This window comes from Electrona antarctica (genome assembly GCF_951216825.1).
Source record: "Electrona antarctica genome assembly, chromosome: 12".
Classification (NCBI taxonomy): domain Eukaryota; kingdom Metazoa; phylum Chordata; class Actinopteri; order Myctophiformes; family Myctophidae; genus Electrona; species Electrona antarctica.
In genome coordinates, this window is record NC_136793.1 from 34,967,008 (window position 1) to 34,985,906 (window position 18,899).

Here is an 18,899-nt window from a genome sequence, read left to right on the forward strand (position 1 = left end):
GTAGAGAGCAGAGCATATGTGTTTGGGAATGTTGCTGAAGGTTATGTTATTTTGTCAGCTGACACCCAAATCAAAGAAACCATACAGCGTGTATTTCATTATTTTATATCTCCTACAGTAAACGCACTGCAAGGCTACAATGGAAGCATAATTCTGACGGCCCGCGGTGGAATGGACAAGTTAGGGTATAAAAACGGACAGGGCAGACCCATTACTGTTGTGGATCAAGGTTATGTTATTTTGTCATCTGACGCCCAAACCATACAGTGTTTATTTCATTTTACAATGGTATATGTCTCCACAGTGAGGCTGGAAAATGTAGCCTCGCAGCCTACTACTATAGCCTACTAGCCTACTGGTAGGCAGGAAAATGGCAACCAGAATAACCCGTTCTGAGTGAAACTCCTCCCTATGCACTATAGTGCACTATAGTGTCAAGGACATTTGCATGTAGCCTGGCTAATAAGCCAGACCGAATCAGCCGTTGGCAAAAGAAAATTGCCTGCCCGCGACAGTGTTGTGTGATATTAGTCTGGTTTATTAGCCAGGCTAATTTGCATGCACTTGCAGTTGCAGTAGTAGCTTGCTATATGTTAATCCATTGTTTAATCCATAGATTACACGCCATGGCTGTAAGGCCAATAATGTTAATGTATTCTAGCTTTTAGCTTCCACTGTTCTTTTTTAAAAGGATTTGTTTCTATTTTTCTCTCGATTGAGACATAAAGCTGCGATATAGACTGCAGGCAAAATGTGACCCTCAGCCTGCAAGGGTGTGTGTGGCGCCGGATGTGAGCATCTTAACCACAACACCACTGACGGATGCTGCAGTGTTTTACTTTGAGAATGATTGCATAATGAAGAGATCGTAATGCTTCCTCTGGCAGCACAAGCCTCAGTTAATCTACAGCCACTTATAGGACACACTAACTGTCCTCTTTATCTCCTTTAAGACAGCAGACATTAAGCTCAGGCAAACACCTCTGGACATAAATATTCACACTATTCAAATTCAACAGCCTTGATAGAATATCGTCAGGCCAGTCAAAGGGGTGAAATATGGTGGTGCCCTCCCCAACCACAGTGTCTGGTTCTCTTTTATGTTCTGTTCCTTCCCCCTGCTGTTTGTGCTGACAAAAAGGAAAACACATCTTCTTAATTGAAGAGCTCATTTCCTAACTATTCTCTATTAAGGATGTGTTACACTGGCACTTTCAAAGTCAATATTTCATCACTGGTGGTGATCTCATAAATGCTACTGGTAAAGATGCCAAATAATTTATGAATTGATACACAATTTGACATTTGTAATCATTTTATTCTTATTTTTTATAATACAGTTGTTCTGTATTATCAAAATAATATTCAGTTTATAGGTATTTTTGCTTCCTTGGTGTAATTCAATTCAAGTTAGAAAACATTGCATAACAGTATGAACTAGAAAAAGTGCCCTTCTGGGCACAGGTCTCTAGCCTGGCTAATAAGCCAGACTAATATCACACAACACTGTCGCGGTATATCAGTCTGGGCTGGCTCCACTTGGATTTCATTTCCCGGGGAACATTTTCTCTTCGACGCAATTGGTCAGAGCTACTGTCAGTCAAAGGTCTCAAGCATTGAACGTCACTGTACCAAAGCCCGCCTATATTGCATACCGTGTCCCGATTGGTCCGACCTGTTCTCTGCTGTAGGAAAGAGGCGTGCTACTGAGCCTCGCCAGACCGTAATCCGCTGGTAGGCAACTTTTTTTTGCCAACGGCTGATTCGGTCTGGTTTATTAACCAGGCTAACAGGTCTCCACCAGGAGGATAGGAGTGTGTGATGTTTGGCAAAATGTTTAGGAGTAATATAAACGTGTGTGTGTGTGTGTGTGTGTGTGTGTGTGTGTGTGTGTGTGTGTGTGTGTGTGTGTGTGTGTGACTTGGCCTGTTGTAGCGCCACCATGAGGCTGATTTGAAAACTGTCAAGTGGCATTTATTTCTCAGCCTAGTGGGAAAAGGCATGCACAGTTTCACCGCAATCGGACGCTGCGTTGAGTAGTTGTGGCGATTTGTACAAAACGGGTACAAAACGGGCTACTCCTGAAAACTTTGGAAGCCAATCGTAGCCAATCAGGATGGATAATTATGAGAAATCAAACAAATCACATGATCACATGACTATGGAGAGCATGTGTACTGATTTGCGTGAAATTTGGATAAAATCTGAAGGAGTAATATTAGAAAATGTGTTTTACATATGTCGGCCTCCTGGTGGCGCTATAAAGAGCAGATGTGAAAAATTCCAGGCAAAGGTTTTTCCTTGACCTCTAGGGAGTGTGCATACAAGGTTTTACACAGATCGGTGCAGTTATAGGTAAAAACACAAATCGGTCAGTTATAGCGCCACCATGAGGCTGAGTTGAAAATATTCAAGTGGCATTTCTTCCTCGGCCTAGTGGGAATGTGCGTGAACATTTTCACGGAAATCACACAATGTGTTCATGATTTGCAGCATTTTGTTTGAAACAGAGCACTCCTGCGAACTCTGGAAGCCAATCTTAGCCAATCAGGATGGAGTCTGAAAAATCTGAAAGAGCTGTTTTGTTGAATGGCTCTAGAGAGACTGTGTACCGATTTGCGTGATGTTTGGACAAAATCTGTAGGTGTACTGTCAAAACATTTGTTTTGCACAAAGCGGCCTCCTGGTGGCGCTATAACAGGCCAATGTGAAAACTTTGGGGCAGAGGTTCAGCTCTGGCATTCAGGGAGTGTGTGTGCAGAGTATGGCTACGATCAAGCCAACGGTGCCAGAGATTAGCTGTTCACAGACGGACGGACGGACGGACGGACGGACGGACACACGGACACACGGACACACGGACGGACGGAGTGCAAAACATACTCTCTCCCCATGCCTTCGGCCTGGTGGAGACAATTATGATGTTTCTTACAATTTAATTCAAGAGGACCGCGCTATTAAAGTTAACATGAACTCTGTTAAGTGTCAGAGTCGTGGGACCTACTGTACTATGCGTATGACTATATATTCTCGGTTAGATGCCCTAAAATTGCCTAACGCTGGCATTATTTTACTGTTTGACTAAATAATTGAATTACCGGTATACAATTTCGTACCCCCAATGACTTGCTGTGTAAGACAGGGTGGGAAATTATTTGGATGGCTTCAGCAAATTGGCTACTGAACAGGACACTTCTGCTTAGAATATTGCCAACCTTATGCAGTGAAAAGCTACTCCAGTAAATTAGCCAATGTCTGCCAGATTTGGTAAAGTATAATGAAAATTGCAACAGTGTCCAGGTTATAGCATAGAATTCAGAGTAAAGACATATACAGTGTAGATAAATAAAGGTGGCAAATTAAGTCTTGTGTTTTATCCATCAGCAGTTTTGATGTGATAACACTATAGATAACTGCTATTATCTTGAGCTTAATGAACTGATTATATTCTACGAGTCATACAGTAGCAGGTGAATTTGTTTCTCCACATATCAGGAGATGTTTTAAGGTTTGATATTGATTTTATTATTCCAGAAGGAAACTTATTTTTATTAAGTATGGAGGAGGAAAAAAGAACAGGATACAGATAACCAGAAACAACTATGGATTTAACAAGCACAAAACAAAACATTAAAAATCAGTGTGTACCCTTAGCCCCGATCCCATTCATCAATGAATGAGAAAATGTGTGTGCACTGAAATTCCAAATCTATCCAACCAGACAGATCTGGCTATTAAATATCCATCCATGCCTCTCAAGTTACTGGTTGGTTCGTGGCTGTTGAGGCTATTGCAACTGGGCTGAGTGATACTTATGAATGATATAGAGTTTTAAAAAATGAGAGCATCACACAAAAAGTAATTTTCAAAAGAGAGACATTCAGGCACAGCAAGTCACAAAGCATTGGATGATTGGATCAGAGAAAAGCCATCAGTGGAGAAGCTCTTTTACACTTACTGCTCTTTTTAATGGCAAGCCTTCAATCTGTCTTTCGCCTTTCAATAAGCTAATAGTTCTAATGTGTGAAAATTGATTTCTAGAGAACTGCTGCTTCCTCTTTCCCCCAGCCCTTTTTTTCATTCACTTTCTGTATACATCCTGGCTTAAATGTGATTTATAACCTTGTTGGTGTTGAAAAACGGTAGCCTATTGATTATTTTTTCTCAACCTTAAACCTTTGTTTTATGTAAAGTTTGAGATCCCAGGGCATTGTGTTTGCTGAATAGTTAATTTCAGTAAAGAGCCTTGGAGATTTGTTTGGCTGCCGTAAATCAGGATAAACGAACATAATTATAGCATAGCTCTGTACATCATTTATTATGTTTGCAGGTAATCTAAGTGGCATTATATATTTTGACATTCTTCTTGCACCACGTACCCTGAAAGGCAATAGCCTAGATAAAAATATGTATTTATGATTTGCTTAAAACGTTATGTAGACTCAAACTAAAAATATTGTATTTATTTTCAAAGCTCCTTTGAAGCAAAAAGCCTTACTACTAACTAACAGATAAACTGAAAATGCCATGGGTTAAAACTGCCATTACATTGTAGTTACCATACGAGGTCCTCCCTTTGCCAATCCTTTCCCATAATTCAGTGCACTGTTTGTATTGTTGATTAAACAATCAGTGGTACAAACATCTAGATGTACTGCCAAATCTCAGTGTGTAAACCAAATTGGTATAATGTTCAAATGAGCTATGATTCATCTTAAAAACTTCCAAAAATGGAGATGGTTAAACATCATGCCATCATAGGCATTTTGCATTCATTTACATTTTCTAGCAAGAAGCTGCAAAGTGCAAACGAATGCATGGCATCTCTTCTGTGTCAAGCACTGACCATGACATTGAAGGTAGTGATCATCTTTATCTGCTCCATTAATTACCCTAATGTAGGCTAGATAAAATATTTAAAAAAATGAAGACATTCTATAGTATTTTCTGATGCACAAAATTCTATATTGATATCACCAATCATGTGTGTTGTTTTTACACTTACTTCTGAGCAGTGTCTGAATTTACTCTCCAGAGAGGGATCTGAGGGTATGGGAAATGTGAGGAATGCTTTGCATCGTCTTGTGAATAATATCCCTCACAGCACCCACTGAGCTTTCCAGGCCAAAGGTTATCTTCTGTGACCTGCTCTTCATACAGTATAGCACCACTAGAACTGTAGCATCCCTATTCTGGGGCTAACATTCTGCAAAAGTATACAGTTGGAGGCCATCGATATTGTCCTTTTCTTTTTGCTGAGGTTTGCGTGATCTGCGCAAAAGGACAGTTAACCCATTTTGGGCGGGAACCCCTTTTGGTGTTTTAAACATTATGTTATAATTTAGCTATTGAAAAATAGCAGATCTACAAGCTCATAGCGCGCCACCGAGTGGCGCGCTACGAGCTTGTAGGTCTGCTATTTTTGAAAAATCGTGAAAATATTTATTTCAGAAAACTGGAGGATTTAGAAGGATTTTTTAAATTTTTGAGGTCAGGCCTAAATGGGTCAAATGATAAGGGACAATATCGGTGGCACCCAACTGTAGATCTACATGCTCACAACGCATTGCTTTGCAACATCACAGGAAGGTTCGCTGAGCATGAATGCTCTTTTTCAGCAACACCTGCTTCACAATCACACAGATGACACACATTAATAAAAACCTGAGAACTGCCCTGTACAACCACAGTCTTATGGTGGCCACTGAGCAGCTCAACTGGAGGAGATTGCTTGTGGATCGGCTGTTTTGTGAGCTTGTAGATCGGCTGTTTTCAGTGAATATATTTAGTGTAGAGTGAAAACAGTAGGAGGCTTAGTACAGAGCCCTTGGGAATCCGGTCAACTAAGAATAGGATTGAAGTGGTTAACATCACTATTTGATGTACAACAAAGTCATTACGGTCTAAGTGGTTACAATAGACCGCCAGGCAACAGCCATATTATTGTCACAGTAATGACAGTTCCTTCGGAGAGAATGACAATGTCGTTTTGTTATTATTATAAGATTATACTGTATGTCTTTGAGTTGTGCCTTTGGATTGATAGATCTTCCTGTGAAGTTTTGTACAAATCTCTCTGTCTGTGTGTGTGTGTGTGTGTGTGTGTGTGTGTGTGTGTGTGTGTGTGTGTGTGTGTGTGTGTGTGTGTGTGTGTGTGTGTGTGTGTGTGTGTGTGTGTGTGTGTGTGTGTGTGTGTGTGTGTGTGTGTGTGTGTGTGTGTGTGTGTGTGTGTCAAATACATACAAGTGCGCATATACACTTGTGTGTATTTGATATCAGCTCCTGGGACGGTGTCTTATAGCACCTCAGCTCTGCTGTTTAACTACATTCCTCCCACCTCTGAAGCCCAAATATGTTCAGTCGCACATCCCTGTTACCATTAGACCATTCATCAACATTGAACTGTCCAAACATCTGAGGTGTTAGGGAGACAGCAGGACCAGAGAGTGGTTTGGAGTGTTTCCAGTGACCCTGGCCGCGGCGAAGGATTCCAATCCATGAAGACAAGCAGTCTGCTGTGAAACCAACACAGGCTTAACGTGAAAAACATGATCAGTTGTTGTCTGTGACACTGGGATTCTACTGGAAAGATTGGTGAGTCAAGTCAAATGTCCAGTTTTATTTGTTTTTCTGTACTATAAAAGAAAAAAAGAAAATGACTTGAATGGAAATATAGATGATCCCAACTGTGATAGTATTATTTAAATCCAGAGTAATGTAACCTTTTTTCTTCTTCTTCTTCTTCTTCTTCTTCTTCTTCTTCTGATCAGCGTAGCCTACGAAATGACGAAAGGTAGGCCTATATAATATGGTTCTTCTAGAGATAAAATCCAAAAGGGAAGCATGCACTGCACATCTCAGAAACATACAGTACATACGGACACATATACTGTAGCTGCGTATAGGAGTGGGCTGAGTGGCTAGCACCACTCAACAATTTTTGTTCAGCAGCTGAACAAAACATACATACATAAAGAAGGTAGGATGTCCGCACAGGTTCTTCTAGCCAACACCATATCGCTAACATCCAGAAGTTGTATAACAATATATATAATAATTAATAAGCAGGACATATTAAAACCAGAAAGGCGCAATTCTTGGAAATTGCAAACTGTGCATGGTTGCACCAACAATTTCTGTCTGTTGAGTTGAGTCTTGCATAATTACAGTATGATGATGATATATGATGATGATGATGATGTATTGACCCACATGATGTCACAGGGACCCCAAAAAGTGAATACGAAATAAATACAATTTAAGAATACATATTTCCTTACCAGACCAGAACCAATAAATGAGCCGGGCCTGGGCCTAGTAATGTTCATCCATACCATGCTGAAATGAATGGAAAAAACTTGGTAAATGGTCTTGCATTTGTATACCACTTTTCTAGTCTTCTGACAACTCTACACCTCTTTGGAATGTATGCTTCTGTCAAGGAATCAGGATATTAAGGCAAATGGAGTCCGATACACTATGTATTTTAAGGGTCAGGGTTAGAAAGTTATTGCATGAGCACATGGGAGAAGTTTATGTCCGTGGTCAAGTATTGACCTGACCTGTGTGCCCCCGCACTCTGGAACAACCTACCTCTCCCCATCCACTCTGGAACAACCTACCTCTCCCCATCCGATCTGCCCACTCTGGAACAACCTACCTCTCCCCATCCGATCTGCCCACTCTGGAACAACCTACCTCTCCCCATCCGATCTGCCCACTCTGGAACAACCTACCTCTCCCCATCCGATCTGCCCACTCTGGAACAACCTACCTCTCCCCATCCGATCTGCCCACTCTGGAACAACCTACCTCTCCCCATCCGATCTGGAACATCACTCTGGAACAACCTACCTCTCCCCATCCGATCTGCCCACTCTGGAACAACCTACCTCTCCCCATCCGATCTGGAACATCACTCTGGAACAACCTACCTCTCCCCATCCACTCTGGAACAACCTACCTCTCCCCATCCGATCTGCCCAGTCCATCGAGGTTTTCAAATCTCTACAGGAAACACACCTTTTCTCTTTGGCATTTAATTGCACCTGATCGTATTATTTCAATGATGTACTATTTGCCGGTGTTTTTTAATGATGTTCTTATTGTCTGTGCGCCGATGGGCGCTGCTGATGCTCTGCTTGTTTCAGCCTGTACAGCACTTTGGTCAGCAGTTTTAAATGTGCTATATAAATAAAGTTTGATTGGATTTGATTTGTTGATGGTATCTTGATGATATTCAGATATTCAGATTAATGTTGACGCTCCACCTCCTGAGTCACCGCTGCCCTGGCAGGCATGCTTTGGGAAGTGGTGTCAGTAATGTCAAGTATACTGTGAGTCATCAAAATCTATTGATTCAATACCCTGATGAAGATGGCTTAGCTATAGTATAACGCCATCGTCCATTAAACTTTGTGGAGTATGTGGCTATATACTACTACTACTACTATTACTACTACTACTAACAATAACAACAACAACAATAACAAATATAGCTGAAAGCAGCTATAAGACGGGGTCAAGCCCAAAACGAAAAATCATCAGGTGTGATTTTTCTTTTGTGGTCTGACGTAATGTCTGACGTAATGAAATCACACCCGTGTGAACTGGGTGACCATAGCAACCGTGCTCATTTTTTGCGCACAGACAGACTAACAAAGCCAGTTGTAGGAGTGGTTTACACCACTCAAAAAAGCTATACGCAATATATAAGCCAAAGGGCGTAGAGTCATAGACCCCTTATTGTGTCCGAAAGAATTCCGCCATTTTAGCAGTTTTGGCAGTTCTGTGCTATCGTTCTTAAAGAAATTTGATAGTGCCGTTCAAAAAATATCAACATGTACATTTTCTGAAATAAATGCCCAAAACTGGAGATGTTTCAGGCATTTAAAGACTGGAGATGACGTCGTTTTTTTTGGTCACACTGATTGGCTGAAGGGGTTGTCTGTCAACACTGTAGTCCCGTAAGCAGAGTCAGACACTCAGACTCCATTCGCATGTATGGAAATGCGATTTCTTTGACGTGGCCGAAAAAGTGGATGGGTTTTAAACCTGACATGGACCTGAACCAGCACGTCCATGTGGGTCCCATATGGCTTCGAGATGGGTTAACTATATGAGACCCAGGTGGACTAACTATATGGAACCTATATGACAATGTCAGCTGGCACCAGATGCTTCACACTTGGGTTACTCGTGTGGGCTTTAAATTGGTTCTATGTGCGCATTAGGTGTGCCCCAACTAGATTTAGTTTTATGTGACACCCAAGTGGACCCTAATTGGGCTTGCCCATGCCCATGTGGGTTTTAACTTTTCCTTAGATTCTAGTTCTACCCAAGCCTTAGGCCAGACCGAACCTGCTCATTTCTGTGTGGTTGACAGTCCCGTAACCAGAGTCAGACTCCATACATTTGCAATTTCTGTGACGTGGCCAAAAAAGGCAAAAAAGTGGATCAAGAAAAATGTACTCATTGAAAGATAAAGGTCAAAGGTCTTTTCACAAATGAGTGTAAGCTTCAGTTCCTGAGGGATCCTCTATATTGCCGAATTTCGTGAAAAACGATAGCACAGAACTGTCAAAACTACTAAAATGGAAGGGGTCTACGCCCTTTGAGCTTGATCCCTAATAACAATAAATTAATACAATTCAACTAGATTCTTCATTGCATATTTCCATTAACTGATATTTTGATATGAAAGTGCCATCTGTGTTGTCAGATTGTCTTACTGCTTGATGTTTTTATTGACTGTCAGCTTCCACGCCGGCGCCGCATATGGCATCTCTGCATAGTGACATAAACTATGATATTTGATCACTCATTGAAATGTGCCTATCACACCTCCTCAATTTACTCACTACTAAAGCCTGATTTATGCTTGTTTATGCTTATTTTTATTCATGCTTCAGTGACAAAGTGTTTTGTGACATATCACAATACTTCACACTCCATTGCTCTTAGAATCACACTTCCCTTAACAAAAACAGATGAAACCATATGACAGAAAGCTTGCGGTATATTTGGTTCCAGAAGGCTCTTAATAACTTACACCATCAATGGGCAGCAGCAATCATTAATTTAGATATCATGTCAATCAATATTTGGCTTGAGGTTTCATTCATCCCCATCAACTCAATGTTCCAAAAGGTGATATCCAGAGACGTGTAGATTGTATAGACATTTTCATTTGATAATTTCAGCTAGCTGATGTTCTAATTCAGAGAAACATGTGGAGTTGAGTGTCTTCATCAACAATGGATGGTTGGATTTGGGGATTCATCTTCAGCCACCATGCACTTCCACCCTATAGGAGGAGGAGAGAGATGTATCGGCAGTAACCCAGTGAAGATCTGCAGGGTTTATCTGCTGTGACAGGTTTCACACGCAGCTTGCGGGCCAAGCCCCACAAATAACAGCCAGGCGTCTTGTTTGCCATCCATTCTCTGGCCTGTTTCAGATTACCCACCGGGTTCTTTGATGTCTGGCTGACGGACAGGGCTGTAGGGTTTTCCCCCTGTCCTCTGCCAGAAAAAGATTGGGTCATCAGCAGCCCTGCCACCCACTGCATATTCAAGTGTAACCCCTCGACGAGAAGTGTGTTTATCCTGGGGGTTTGATCAGAGACCCTGCAAGATGGTGGCCGACACTAAGGGATTTCCTGATTTCACAGCTATTGGCCCTCGGTGCCATTGCAATCCATCAGTTAGGTGGATAGTGGCAGTACAAAATGATTGAAAACGGATATTCAAAATGTTTATCTGTACCAAACAATCCACATAAAGTCTAGCATCGATATTATACTCATACTAGTCAAACATTTCTGCGAAAATAGCAAAATTGTAGATCGGCTATTTTCGAGAGATTTTGTATTGAGTAAAACAAATATCGGACCAAGTATATAGACTCCAGGGGAACACTGGTCAACGTAGGTTTAGTGGTTAAGTCCTAATTTCTTCAATGAGAATGACTGTAGCAGTGAAGTCCTCTGTTACTTGTCCTTTGCACATGGACATTGTAACCTTTATTTATTTATAGATTTATTGAGCACTTTGGTATTTGCACGGTGTAATTTACACATTATAGTTTGCGTAGTAAAGAAATGCATTCATGGTTTTCTTGTTGATTACATTTAACTGAACATTTTAAGTTGTTTTCTGTCCCTCGCTAACTATAGTTCCACCTGCAGAGACTGAATGCTGAGACTGAAATGTGACAATCTGGCAAGTCCAATGTGTGTAATATATGAGTGCAATAGACAAAGTGAAATGTGTATAAGAGGTGCAATATGGATAATGCTGATTGAAAGCATGTACCTGTACCAAGCAGGGCTGTTCTGTTTGCCAGTGTAATTGGGCTGGACCAAGTCAGGATGGCAGAGTTGCTGAGGATATTGTTGTATATAGAGTAATGTTGTATAGTGTAATGTTGTAGAATCATTAGTGGGTGTATTTATGTATTTGTGTATTTGTTAATCTACCCCTTGACATGGTGGAGTCCAAACTATTAATTACCACAGCTGAGTATAAAAAGGTGCCAGCAACAAACATATTCAATAATGAGAGCCATGGCACCACCATGTTTCCATTCTCAGGGCTCAATGATATACTGTATTTGCCATAATTAGCACTGCAGTCTCCAAAACATTCAAAGAATGCAAGAATGTGGCCTGGGCCGGCCTAGTGGTCCGGGCACCTAGGCTGGTAATCCAGCCTGATAGCGTGTCATGGGTTCGAGTCCCAATCCTGACAACCTTTGCTGAGTGTCACCCCCTCCATCCCCATTTCACATTACTGCCTATCATAAAGGCATACAAAAGCCCCAAAGAATATCTATTTAAAAATGCAACAATGTTCTGAGAATGAAAGTCATGCAAACATCAATGGATGTTTTTCACTCCACATTGTTTTCAGAATTGTTTTCGGACTAAATGAGTTTTCTTCGACGGGTGGCTGGCATCTCCCTTAGAGATAGAGTGAGAAGTTCAGTCACACGAGAGAGACTCGGAGTAGAACCGCTGCTCCTTCGCCTGGAAAGGAGCCAGCTTAGGTGGTTGGTTAGGATGCCTCTCGGGCGTCTCCCTAGGGAGGTCCTCGTTGCACGTCCCACTGGGAGGAGACCCCAGGGCAGACCAAGGCGCAGTTGGAGGAAACACATTGACTCACTGGCCTTGGAACGTCTCGGAATCCCCCAGGAGGAATTCACTAATGTTGCTCTGCAGAGGGAAGTCTGGAGCACTCTGGTGGAGCTGTTGCCCCTGCGACCCGACTACGGATAAGCGGTTGAAGATGGATGGATGGATGGATTGTTTTCAGCATAGCCTATACTATATGGTTGTTACGGCCCTATGTGGCCTCATATTGTGTGTTAACCCTCCTGAGTGATTTTTGTGATTTATGTGCCCTACATGGTGTTTGGAGGGTGGAGTCGAGTGGAGATTGGAGGAGTGGCTTGTTTGGAGGCACACCTGGGCCTCATCTCATCATCCCAGTCATTATAAAAACCTGTGATGAACACCACTTCAGCCCTTTTGTCATCCGTCACCTCCATGTGCTGAACTCTGTGTTTGTAGCTAGCATTTCAACTGTGTTCCAAGTCTGTAGGCTGTGTGCCAAATCTTATGCTGCTGAGTGCTTGATAAGGTAACTTTAATACTGAGTGTTTAAAGTAAAGACAAGGGAAGCTTGGTAGGGGTGTGCTGCCATTTTCTTTTAGATACATTTTTGACTTTGTTTATATGTAGTCAGGGAGCATAGACTTGTAATTTGTTTGGTGTAGTTTTAGGATTTCCTTTTCAGGTAGGGTGGGGCTTTTGTTTGTTGTGTTGGCTTTGGCCACCCTGAAGATCATGCTCTCCCTATTCTAATGCTGTAAAGATCCATTATTTACAATAAATGTGAATTATTATTTGGTTACTCTGGTTTGGTTCCTTGCTAGCTATGTGTTACTCCTTAGGCCTCTAGACTCTATATAAGGTCGTAACAATGGTATTTAAGGCATACTGGTATATGTGGTATTAAGCCTAATGACATTAAATCAAATGATCAATTGTCAGTATAGCAATAGACAAAGATTTGTACTCTTCTACCTGTACACAAGACGTAACAATAATGCCACTTTGCTAAATTGACACATCAAGTGAGCTCATAGCATATTTCACATAACTGTGTACATCAAAGGTGGCGGTGGACACATATCCTGAACCTGCCGCCCTCACTCATGAGGTTTCACTAGGACGTTCCTGGGCTGCCATGCACCATGGAGTAATAAAACGCCTGTAACCAAATCCACAGCCTTAATCCAGCCCGGACAATCGTTGGCAGACCTTTTGGCGAGGCAGAGCAGAATCCCCGCAAACCCATCCACAGCAATGTTCTCATGTCATAAGGCCGCAACCGTGCCGGGGACGGGGACATGGAGCACCCATGGGGTGTTGGAATGATGTGGGAACACTAGAGACTCAAGCGAATGTGCGTGCCAGTCTTTAGGGGGTGGTGTTATTATCACTCATATTTCATTGACAACACTGTTAAAAATCTTTATTATGGAGTGAACTGACAGATGCATGTCACAGTATAATGGGCGGGCAATAAGTAAAAGAAGTTGAATTAGTCCTCCTCCTCCTGAACCAAAGCTGTGATGATGATATACTGTAATATAAACAATAATAATATGCCAGTATTATTATTACAAAATATGATGCTACAGACCACAGTCATGACTTATAAAGCTAGTATTACGTGCCATGACTGTGGTGGTCTGTAACATTTCGTTCAGCCTGCTTATGATAGGCCCACTGTGAGAAAACTCAGCACCAGAGAGTCTGAATCAGGTCCATCTGATGATCTGCCAGTGTGCAGAAATGTGACCCTATAGGCAATAGACATGCATGCCGCTTTCACATCCAGACGTGCAACACCAGGGAAACCCCACCCACCGCTAGGTGTCACATACAAAATACAAACGTGTCAATGTGCACATCACCTCGGACACGAATGGCAAGCAGGGGCGCTGTGCGCGTCTGTTCTAGAGTAGCCTATAAACCACACGACGATTCAGCAGCAGCACAAGGGTTCGGGGAACTCCACCGCTGACCACAGACGCACCGGTAATGACTGAGCATTACTTTCAATACAGCAGCGCAGTCAAGTGACGCATAGAACTTCCCAACATCATGCAGAAACCTTTGTTATCACGTTACAAACTGACACGCCAGGCTACCACGTGTTTCCAGAATATGCGTGTGTAACCATTTGAAGATGCACAGTGAGTTGACAGCTTCTCTGATTCTTGCGTCCCAGGCGAGGTGGCACAGTCTTTTCCAGCGGGGGTCGCACTTGGTGGACAATGCTCGCAACAGGAGGACCGTCTCTATTCCCAGCTGTTGCGTTAACTCCCAGTGGATCTCTGCCACTGTCTATTTCCCGACGGAATTCCTGTTTGGATTCCAGTACTGAACCAGTTATCCACATGTCTGTAGAACAACGAGTGACACTGGCAACGGGGACCGCAAACCCCAGATCTCTCAAAAGACTGGAGACGGATGAAGCGTCAGAGGATGACCCGAAAGTTCATCTGGAAGCAAGGGATCTCTGGAGACAGTTCCATAAAATGGGCACTGAAATGGTGATTACAAAATCCGGAAGGTAGGATAAATTCAAACATTACAATGTTATAATCAGCCATAATTTAATTAAATGAGTTTTACAATTGTCTACAGGCTATAGGCTACATAACTTTGGTCTATTTTCATTTCCAACTGAAATCTGCTCTCTTCCTTTGCAGGCGCATGTTTCCGCCGTTTAAAGCCAGGTGTGCTGGCTTAGACAAAAAGTCCAAGTATATTTTATTGATTGACATTGTGGCGGCGGACGACTGCAGATATAAATTCCACAATTCTCGGTGGATGGTGGCAGGGAAGGCCGATCCTGAAATGCCCAAACGAATGTACATTCACCCAGACAGCCCCGCCACAGGCGAGCAGTGGATGTCCAAGGCAGTGAACTTTCACAAACTGAAACTAACAAACAACATATCTGACAAACATGGGTTTGTAAGTGTCAACTCTCAGTTTATTTAAATGTATTATAGGCTAGCTTTTATCGTTTTAGCTCACTAAAGATAACCACACTGGATATAGCCTGTAGCCTATAGGCCAATTGTGTTTAATTATAGTTGAATTATATAACTTCTCTCGTCGCCTGGTGTTGCAATGAAACATAAATGATATATATTTTTCCTCTCGTTTTTGGCAGACAATTCTCAACTCGATGCACAAATACCAGCCGAGATTTCATGTAGTAAAGGCGAATGACATCCTCAAACTGCCATACAGTACATTTAGGACATACGTTTTCTCTGAAACAGCATTCATTGCGGTAACTGCGTACCAGAATGACACGGTAAGAGTAAACCAATTACTTAATTGTGAGTTATTAACAGTTTATTTTCAAATAGGCCTACCTAATGTTGTGATTATTAACAACGGAAAGGTAACAAATAAATGTATAGGCTACGACCAGGCATGAATAGCCTATGGCCCTAAATTAACCCACATTGGCCTAATCTATTCGGTGTCACTGTCATTAAGCTTATAACAATAATATAAAGTGTCAAAGCAAATAGTCTTGCACACACAGTATAATTCCTTAAAAAATAATGACATTTTTCATTTTAGGCTATTTATTCTACAAGCATTATTTTATTCCACTCAGTTTATAGGCCTACAAGACATAATACTAAACTTAAAATATTAATGCATCATTAATATGCATTCATTGCTGAAATAGGTGGGAAAAAGTGTTTCTTCTATTCATTTCAGATCACACAGTTGAAAATTGACAACAACCCGTTCGCAAAGGGGTTCCGAGATACAGGGAACGGGAGAAGAGAAAAGAGGTAGGCTATTAAAGTTGCCTGGTCCTAACTGTGCACAAACTCAGAATAATTGCTGCTCTCCCGACTATAGAAAACTTTTAAATGGAGTTGCCATATTCCACTTACCGTTATAAATGTTATGTTATTTCCCCTGTAGTCCTACTAATTTATGTTATTAGATGTTTTATCACCAGGCAGGACCACAATCGACCAATCAATCAATCAATCAATCAATCGAGCGAACGAGCGAGCGAGCAAGCAAGCAGCTATGTGAAATGAAATAATAGCTGATATATTTTCTTTCTTTCTTCTATTCTTGTTGTTAGAAAACTACAAGAATCATCACAAAAGTCCAAAGAGATGCGGATGAATGATATGACAACGGAACCAGTGAAGGAATCGTCAATTGAATACTCTGAAAACTCCAAGTCCTCAGGTGCAACAACTTTCGTCTTGAATTTTGTTGGCCTTGCTTGCGGAAGTTGCGGTTAATTGTCGATTGGTTCATGCTATATTACATAGATGACTGCAGGAGTACACACACGTTCCAAACACAAATATTAACATCATGATTTATTTCTGCGTTTAAGATGCTCACGAAAGTGACAGCGATCAAGACGACGAGGACAACCCTGTACAAGACATGCGTAAAACTGGCAGTCAAGTGGACATTAAAACGGAACTAAATGTTACCATTACGCATGACGCAGACTGGACACATGATGGCACAGAGAAAGAGAGAGACCTTGAACAAGACCGCTGTGTAATCAATAGAACTCACGGAGCGCGGCCCAATACACCAGACCCAGAGCCCATGAAGGGACACATCATGGAAAGAGAAAAAATACACAGCCATTTTTATCCACCAGATTTAACCAGACATCTCAATCACCTTAGCATCGCCAACCATCTTTTCCACCCTGCTCAGGTCAACATTGGAGGAACGACGTTGTATAGCTGTGCCGCCATAGACAGCAGGGCATTGCCAGCTGGTGTGAGCGCCATGGAGGCAGGCATCCCAACACTTGCAAGAAGTTTAGGAACGCCCGGGTTTCCAGTGGGCCTTCAACACCATGCGCTGGTACAGGTGCATCACATAAAGCACAATTAGGCACTATAGGCAGTGGTGTAAAGTAACCCTTTCGTTACTTAATTACTGTATACAGTAATGAAGTTACTTAATTACTGTATAATTAAGTAATGTTAATTATAATTAATTAATTATAATTACTGTATACAGTAATTAAGTAAGTACTTAGAGTTACTTTACACCACTATACTTAAGTACAATTTTGCAGGTATTTGCACTTTACTTGAGTAGCCTACTTTTACTTTATACCCCACTACATCTCAGATCCAAATACCTACTTTTACTCCACTACATTTAATTTGAAAACTGTAGTTATAAGTTACTTTGTAGATTTTTATTTTTATTACAACAGTAATGAGTAACCACTTCAGAAATGTGAAAATAGTCGATGATATACAAGTTATGCGTTGCGATCATTGTGAGCTTGTAGATATAGGCCTACTGTATGCAATTTTCAAAAGATTATACATTTGATAACTTGAAACGGGACATTCTGCATGAGTAATTTACCAATTTTACTTTTGCTACTTTAAGTACATTTTGCCAATACTTTTGTACTTTACTCAAGTACATTTTGAATTCCAGACTTTTACTTATAGCCTAGTATTTCTATACGTACTTAAGGATGTTATAATTGATTGAAAATGTCTCTTCTTTTTTTCTGTTACAGGACATGATAGGTGTCTCTCATTGCGGAGGGTTGTTCTTTTATCCATACTCCTTCTCGCCTGTTATAGCGCAGTATGTTCCGGTCAGAGCCCGTCAACATTTCAGTACATTATATCCACCAACTCAAGCCCGAGACAACCGTTTGACGTCTCCGCAGGCATCTTTTACTCCAACAAGTTGCAGTGATGGTGCCGGTGTTGATAATGGGGTCACATCGTGTCAGGGGTTTTCACCATTCGTGAAATTATTCCCCGATTCAGATGTCAATGATGAATGAACCGGTGGTGCCTGCAGTGGACTTGCCAATACCATAAAACAGGCCGTGATGTAGGCCTATAGGCTATGGTTATAGGAGTCATCCCCAATCGAAACGCATTCGTAACAGAAAACAAGTCAACTATAGGCTATATTATTACGTCCAATTTCTACAAGTCATGTAGATTAATATCTATCCTGTTATCATATAGGCCTATTCCACTTCCGTGATTGATGCACATGCACTGCGTAGCCTATAGCCTATATCAGCTATCATGAAATAGCACTGTATTATTCCAAATTCTGCAGGCCAACCTATAGGCTACATTTTGATCTTGTAATGCATTTCTTAACATAGGCCTACATTTAACGCACACATGTTTTGACTATCTTTCTGTAGTAGGCTACACAAAATAATAATTGCGTGCCAATTTCAAATGGGCCTATCTAAGAAAAATGTTGCCTTGTAAAATGCCTTTACATTTTTTATTATAGTAGGCGATATTATTTTATTTGCCAAGACAATTATTCGTGCATTTTTGTCAAACGAAATTAACGAATTGCTTCTGCTTCCTTAATAACATGCATGCATTGAGAATCTATTAAATGTTTTGTCAAATCAAATGCTATGTGCACTTCTAATTTAGAAACCTTCTTCCACGTTTGCCTTTATAGGCTAGCAATAAGCTATTGAGTTTTTTATAAGGTTTGTTAATCGCATTGGCTCTATAGCATGCCAATTTTTTTTTTTATTATAAGCTTAAATTCTTATTTCGGCTACCTTTGATTAATGTTGTCTAATATGGCCTGGCTATGGCCATTGTTTCTTAACATTTTCAAATCAAAAGGGAATCATGCGTAATTGTGGATTTTACAGTAGGCTGTTTTCAGCCAGAACCAACTGATTAGAAATCCGGAAAATTTGTCATGAACAAAACTTGCTTTGAGACATCATATCAACTTTATCAGAATGTGCACGTGAAATTTCAAATTCTTTGCATAGCCTGTA

At 41.2% G+C, this 18,899-nt stretch overlaps 1 protein-coding gene across 3 annotated transcripts; it reads left to right on the forward strand.

Moving 5' to 3' along the window:
- Window positions 1-13,991: 13,991 nt before the first annotated feature.
- On the forward strand, window positions 13,992-18,514 carry tbx3b (T-box transcription factor 3b). Of its 3 annotated transcripts, XM_079515388.1 has the most exons (8): window positions 13,992-14,107; window positions 14,301-14,645; window positions 14,785-15,052; window positions 15,255-15,401; window positions 15,821-15,897; window positions 16,203-16,312; window positions 16,467-16,963; window positions 17,637-18,514. In XM_079515388.1, exons 2-8 carry the CDS (start codon window positions 14,347-14,349, stop codon window positions 17,910-17,912), a joined length of 1,674 nt encoding a protein of 557 aa, XP_079371514.1. In that variant the 5' UTR covers window positions 13,992-14,107; window positions 14,301-14,346; the 3' UTR covers window positions 17,913-18,514. The 3 variants fall into 3 exon arrangements, with proteins under 3 accessions (XP_079371514.1, XP_079371515.1, XP_079371516.1); XM_079515389.1 differs by having other exon boundaries at window positions 14,003-14,645; window positions 16,467-16,957; XM_079515390.1 differs by lacking the exon at window positions 13,992-14,107 and having other exon boundaries at window positions 14,405-14,625.
- Window positions 18,515-18,899: the final 385 nt, after the last annotated feature.

Coding starts and splice junctions, on each gene's coding strand:
- tbx3b (XM_079515388.1), top strand. CDS start 14,347: ATGCTCGCAACAGGAGGACCGTCTCTATTCCCAGCTGTTGCGTTAACT. Junction 15,402..15,820: donor CTGCGTACCAGAATGACACG/GTAAGAGTAAAC, acceptor TATTCATTTCAG/ATCACACAGTTGAAAATTGA. Junction 15,898..16,202: donor AACGGGAGAAGAGAAAAGAG/GTAGGCTATTAA, acceptor TCTTGTTGTTAG/AAAACTACAAGAATCATCAC.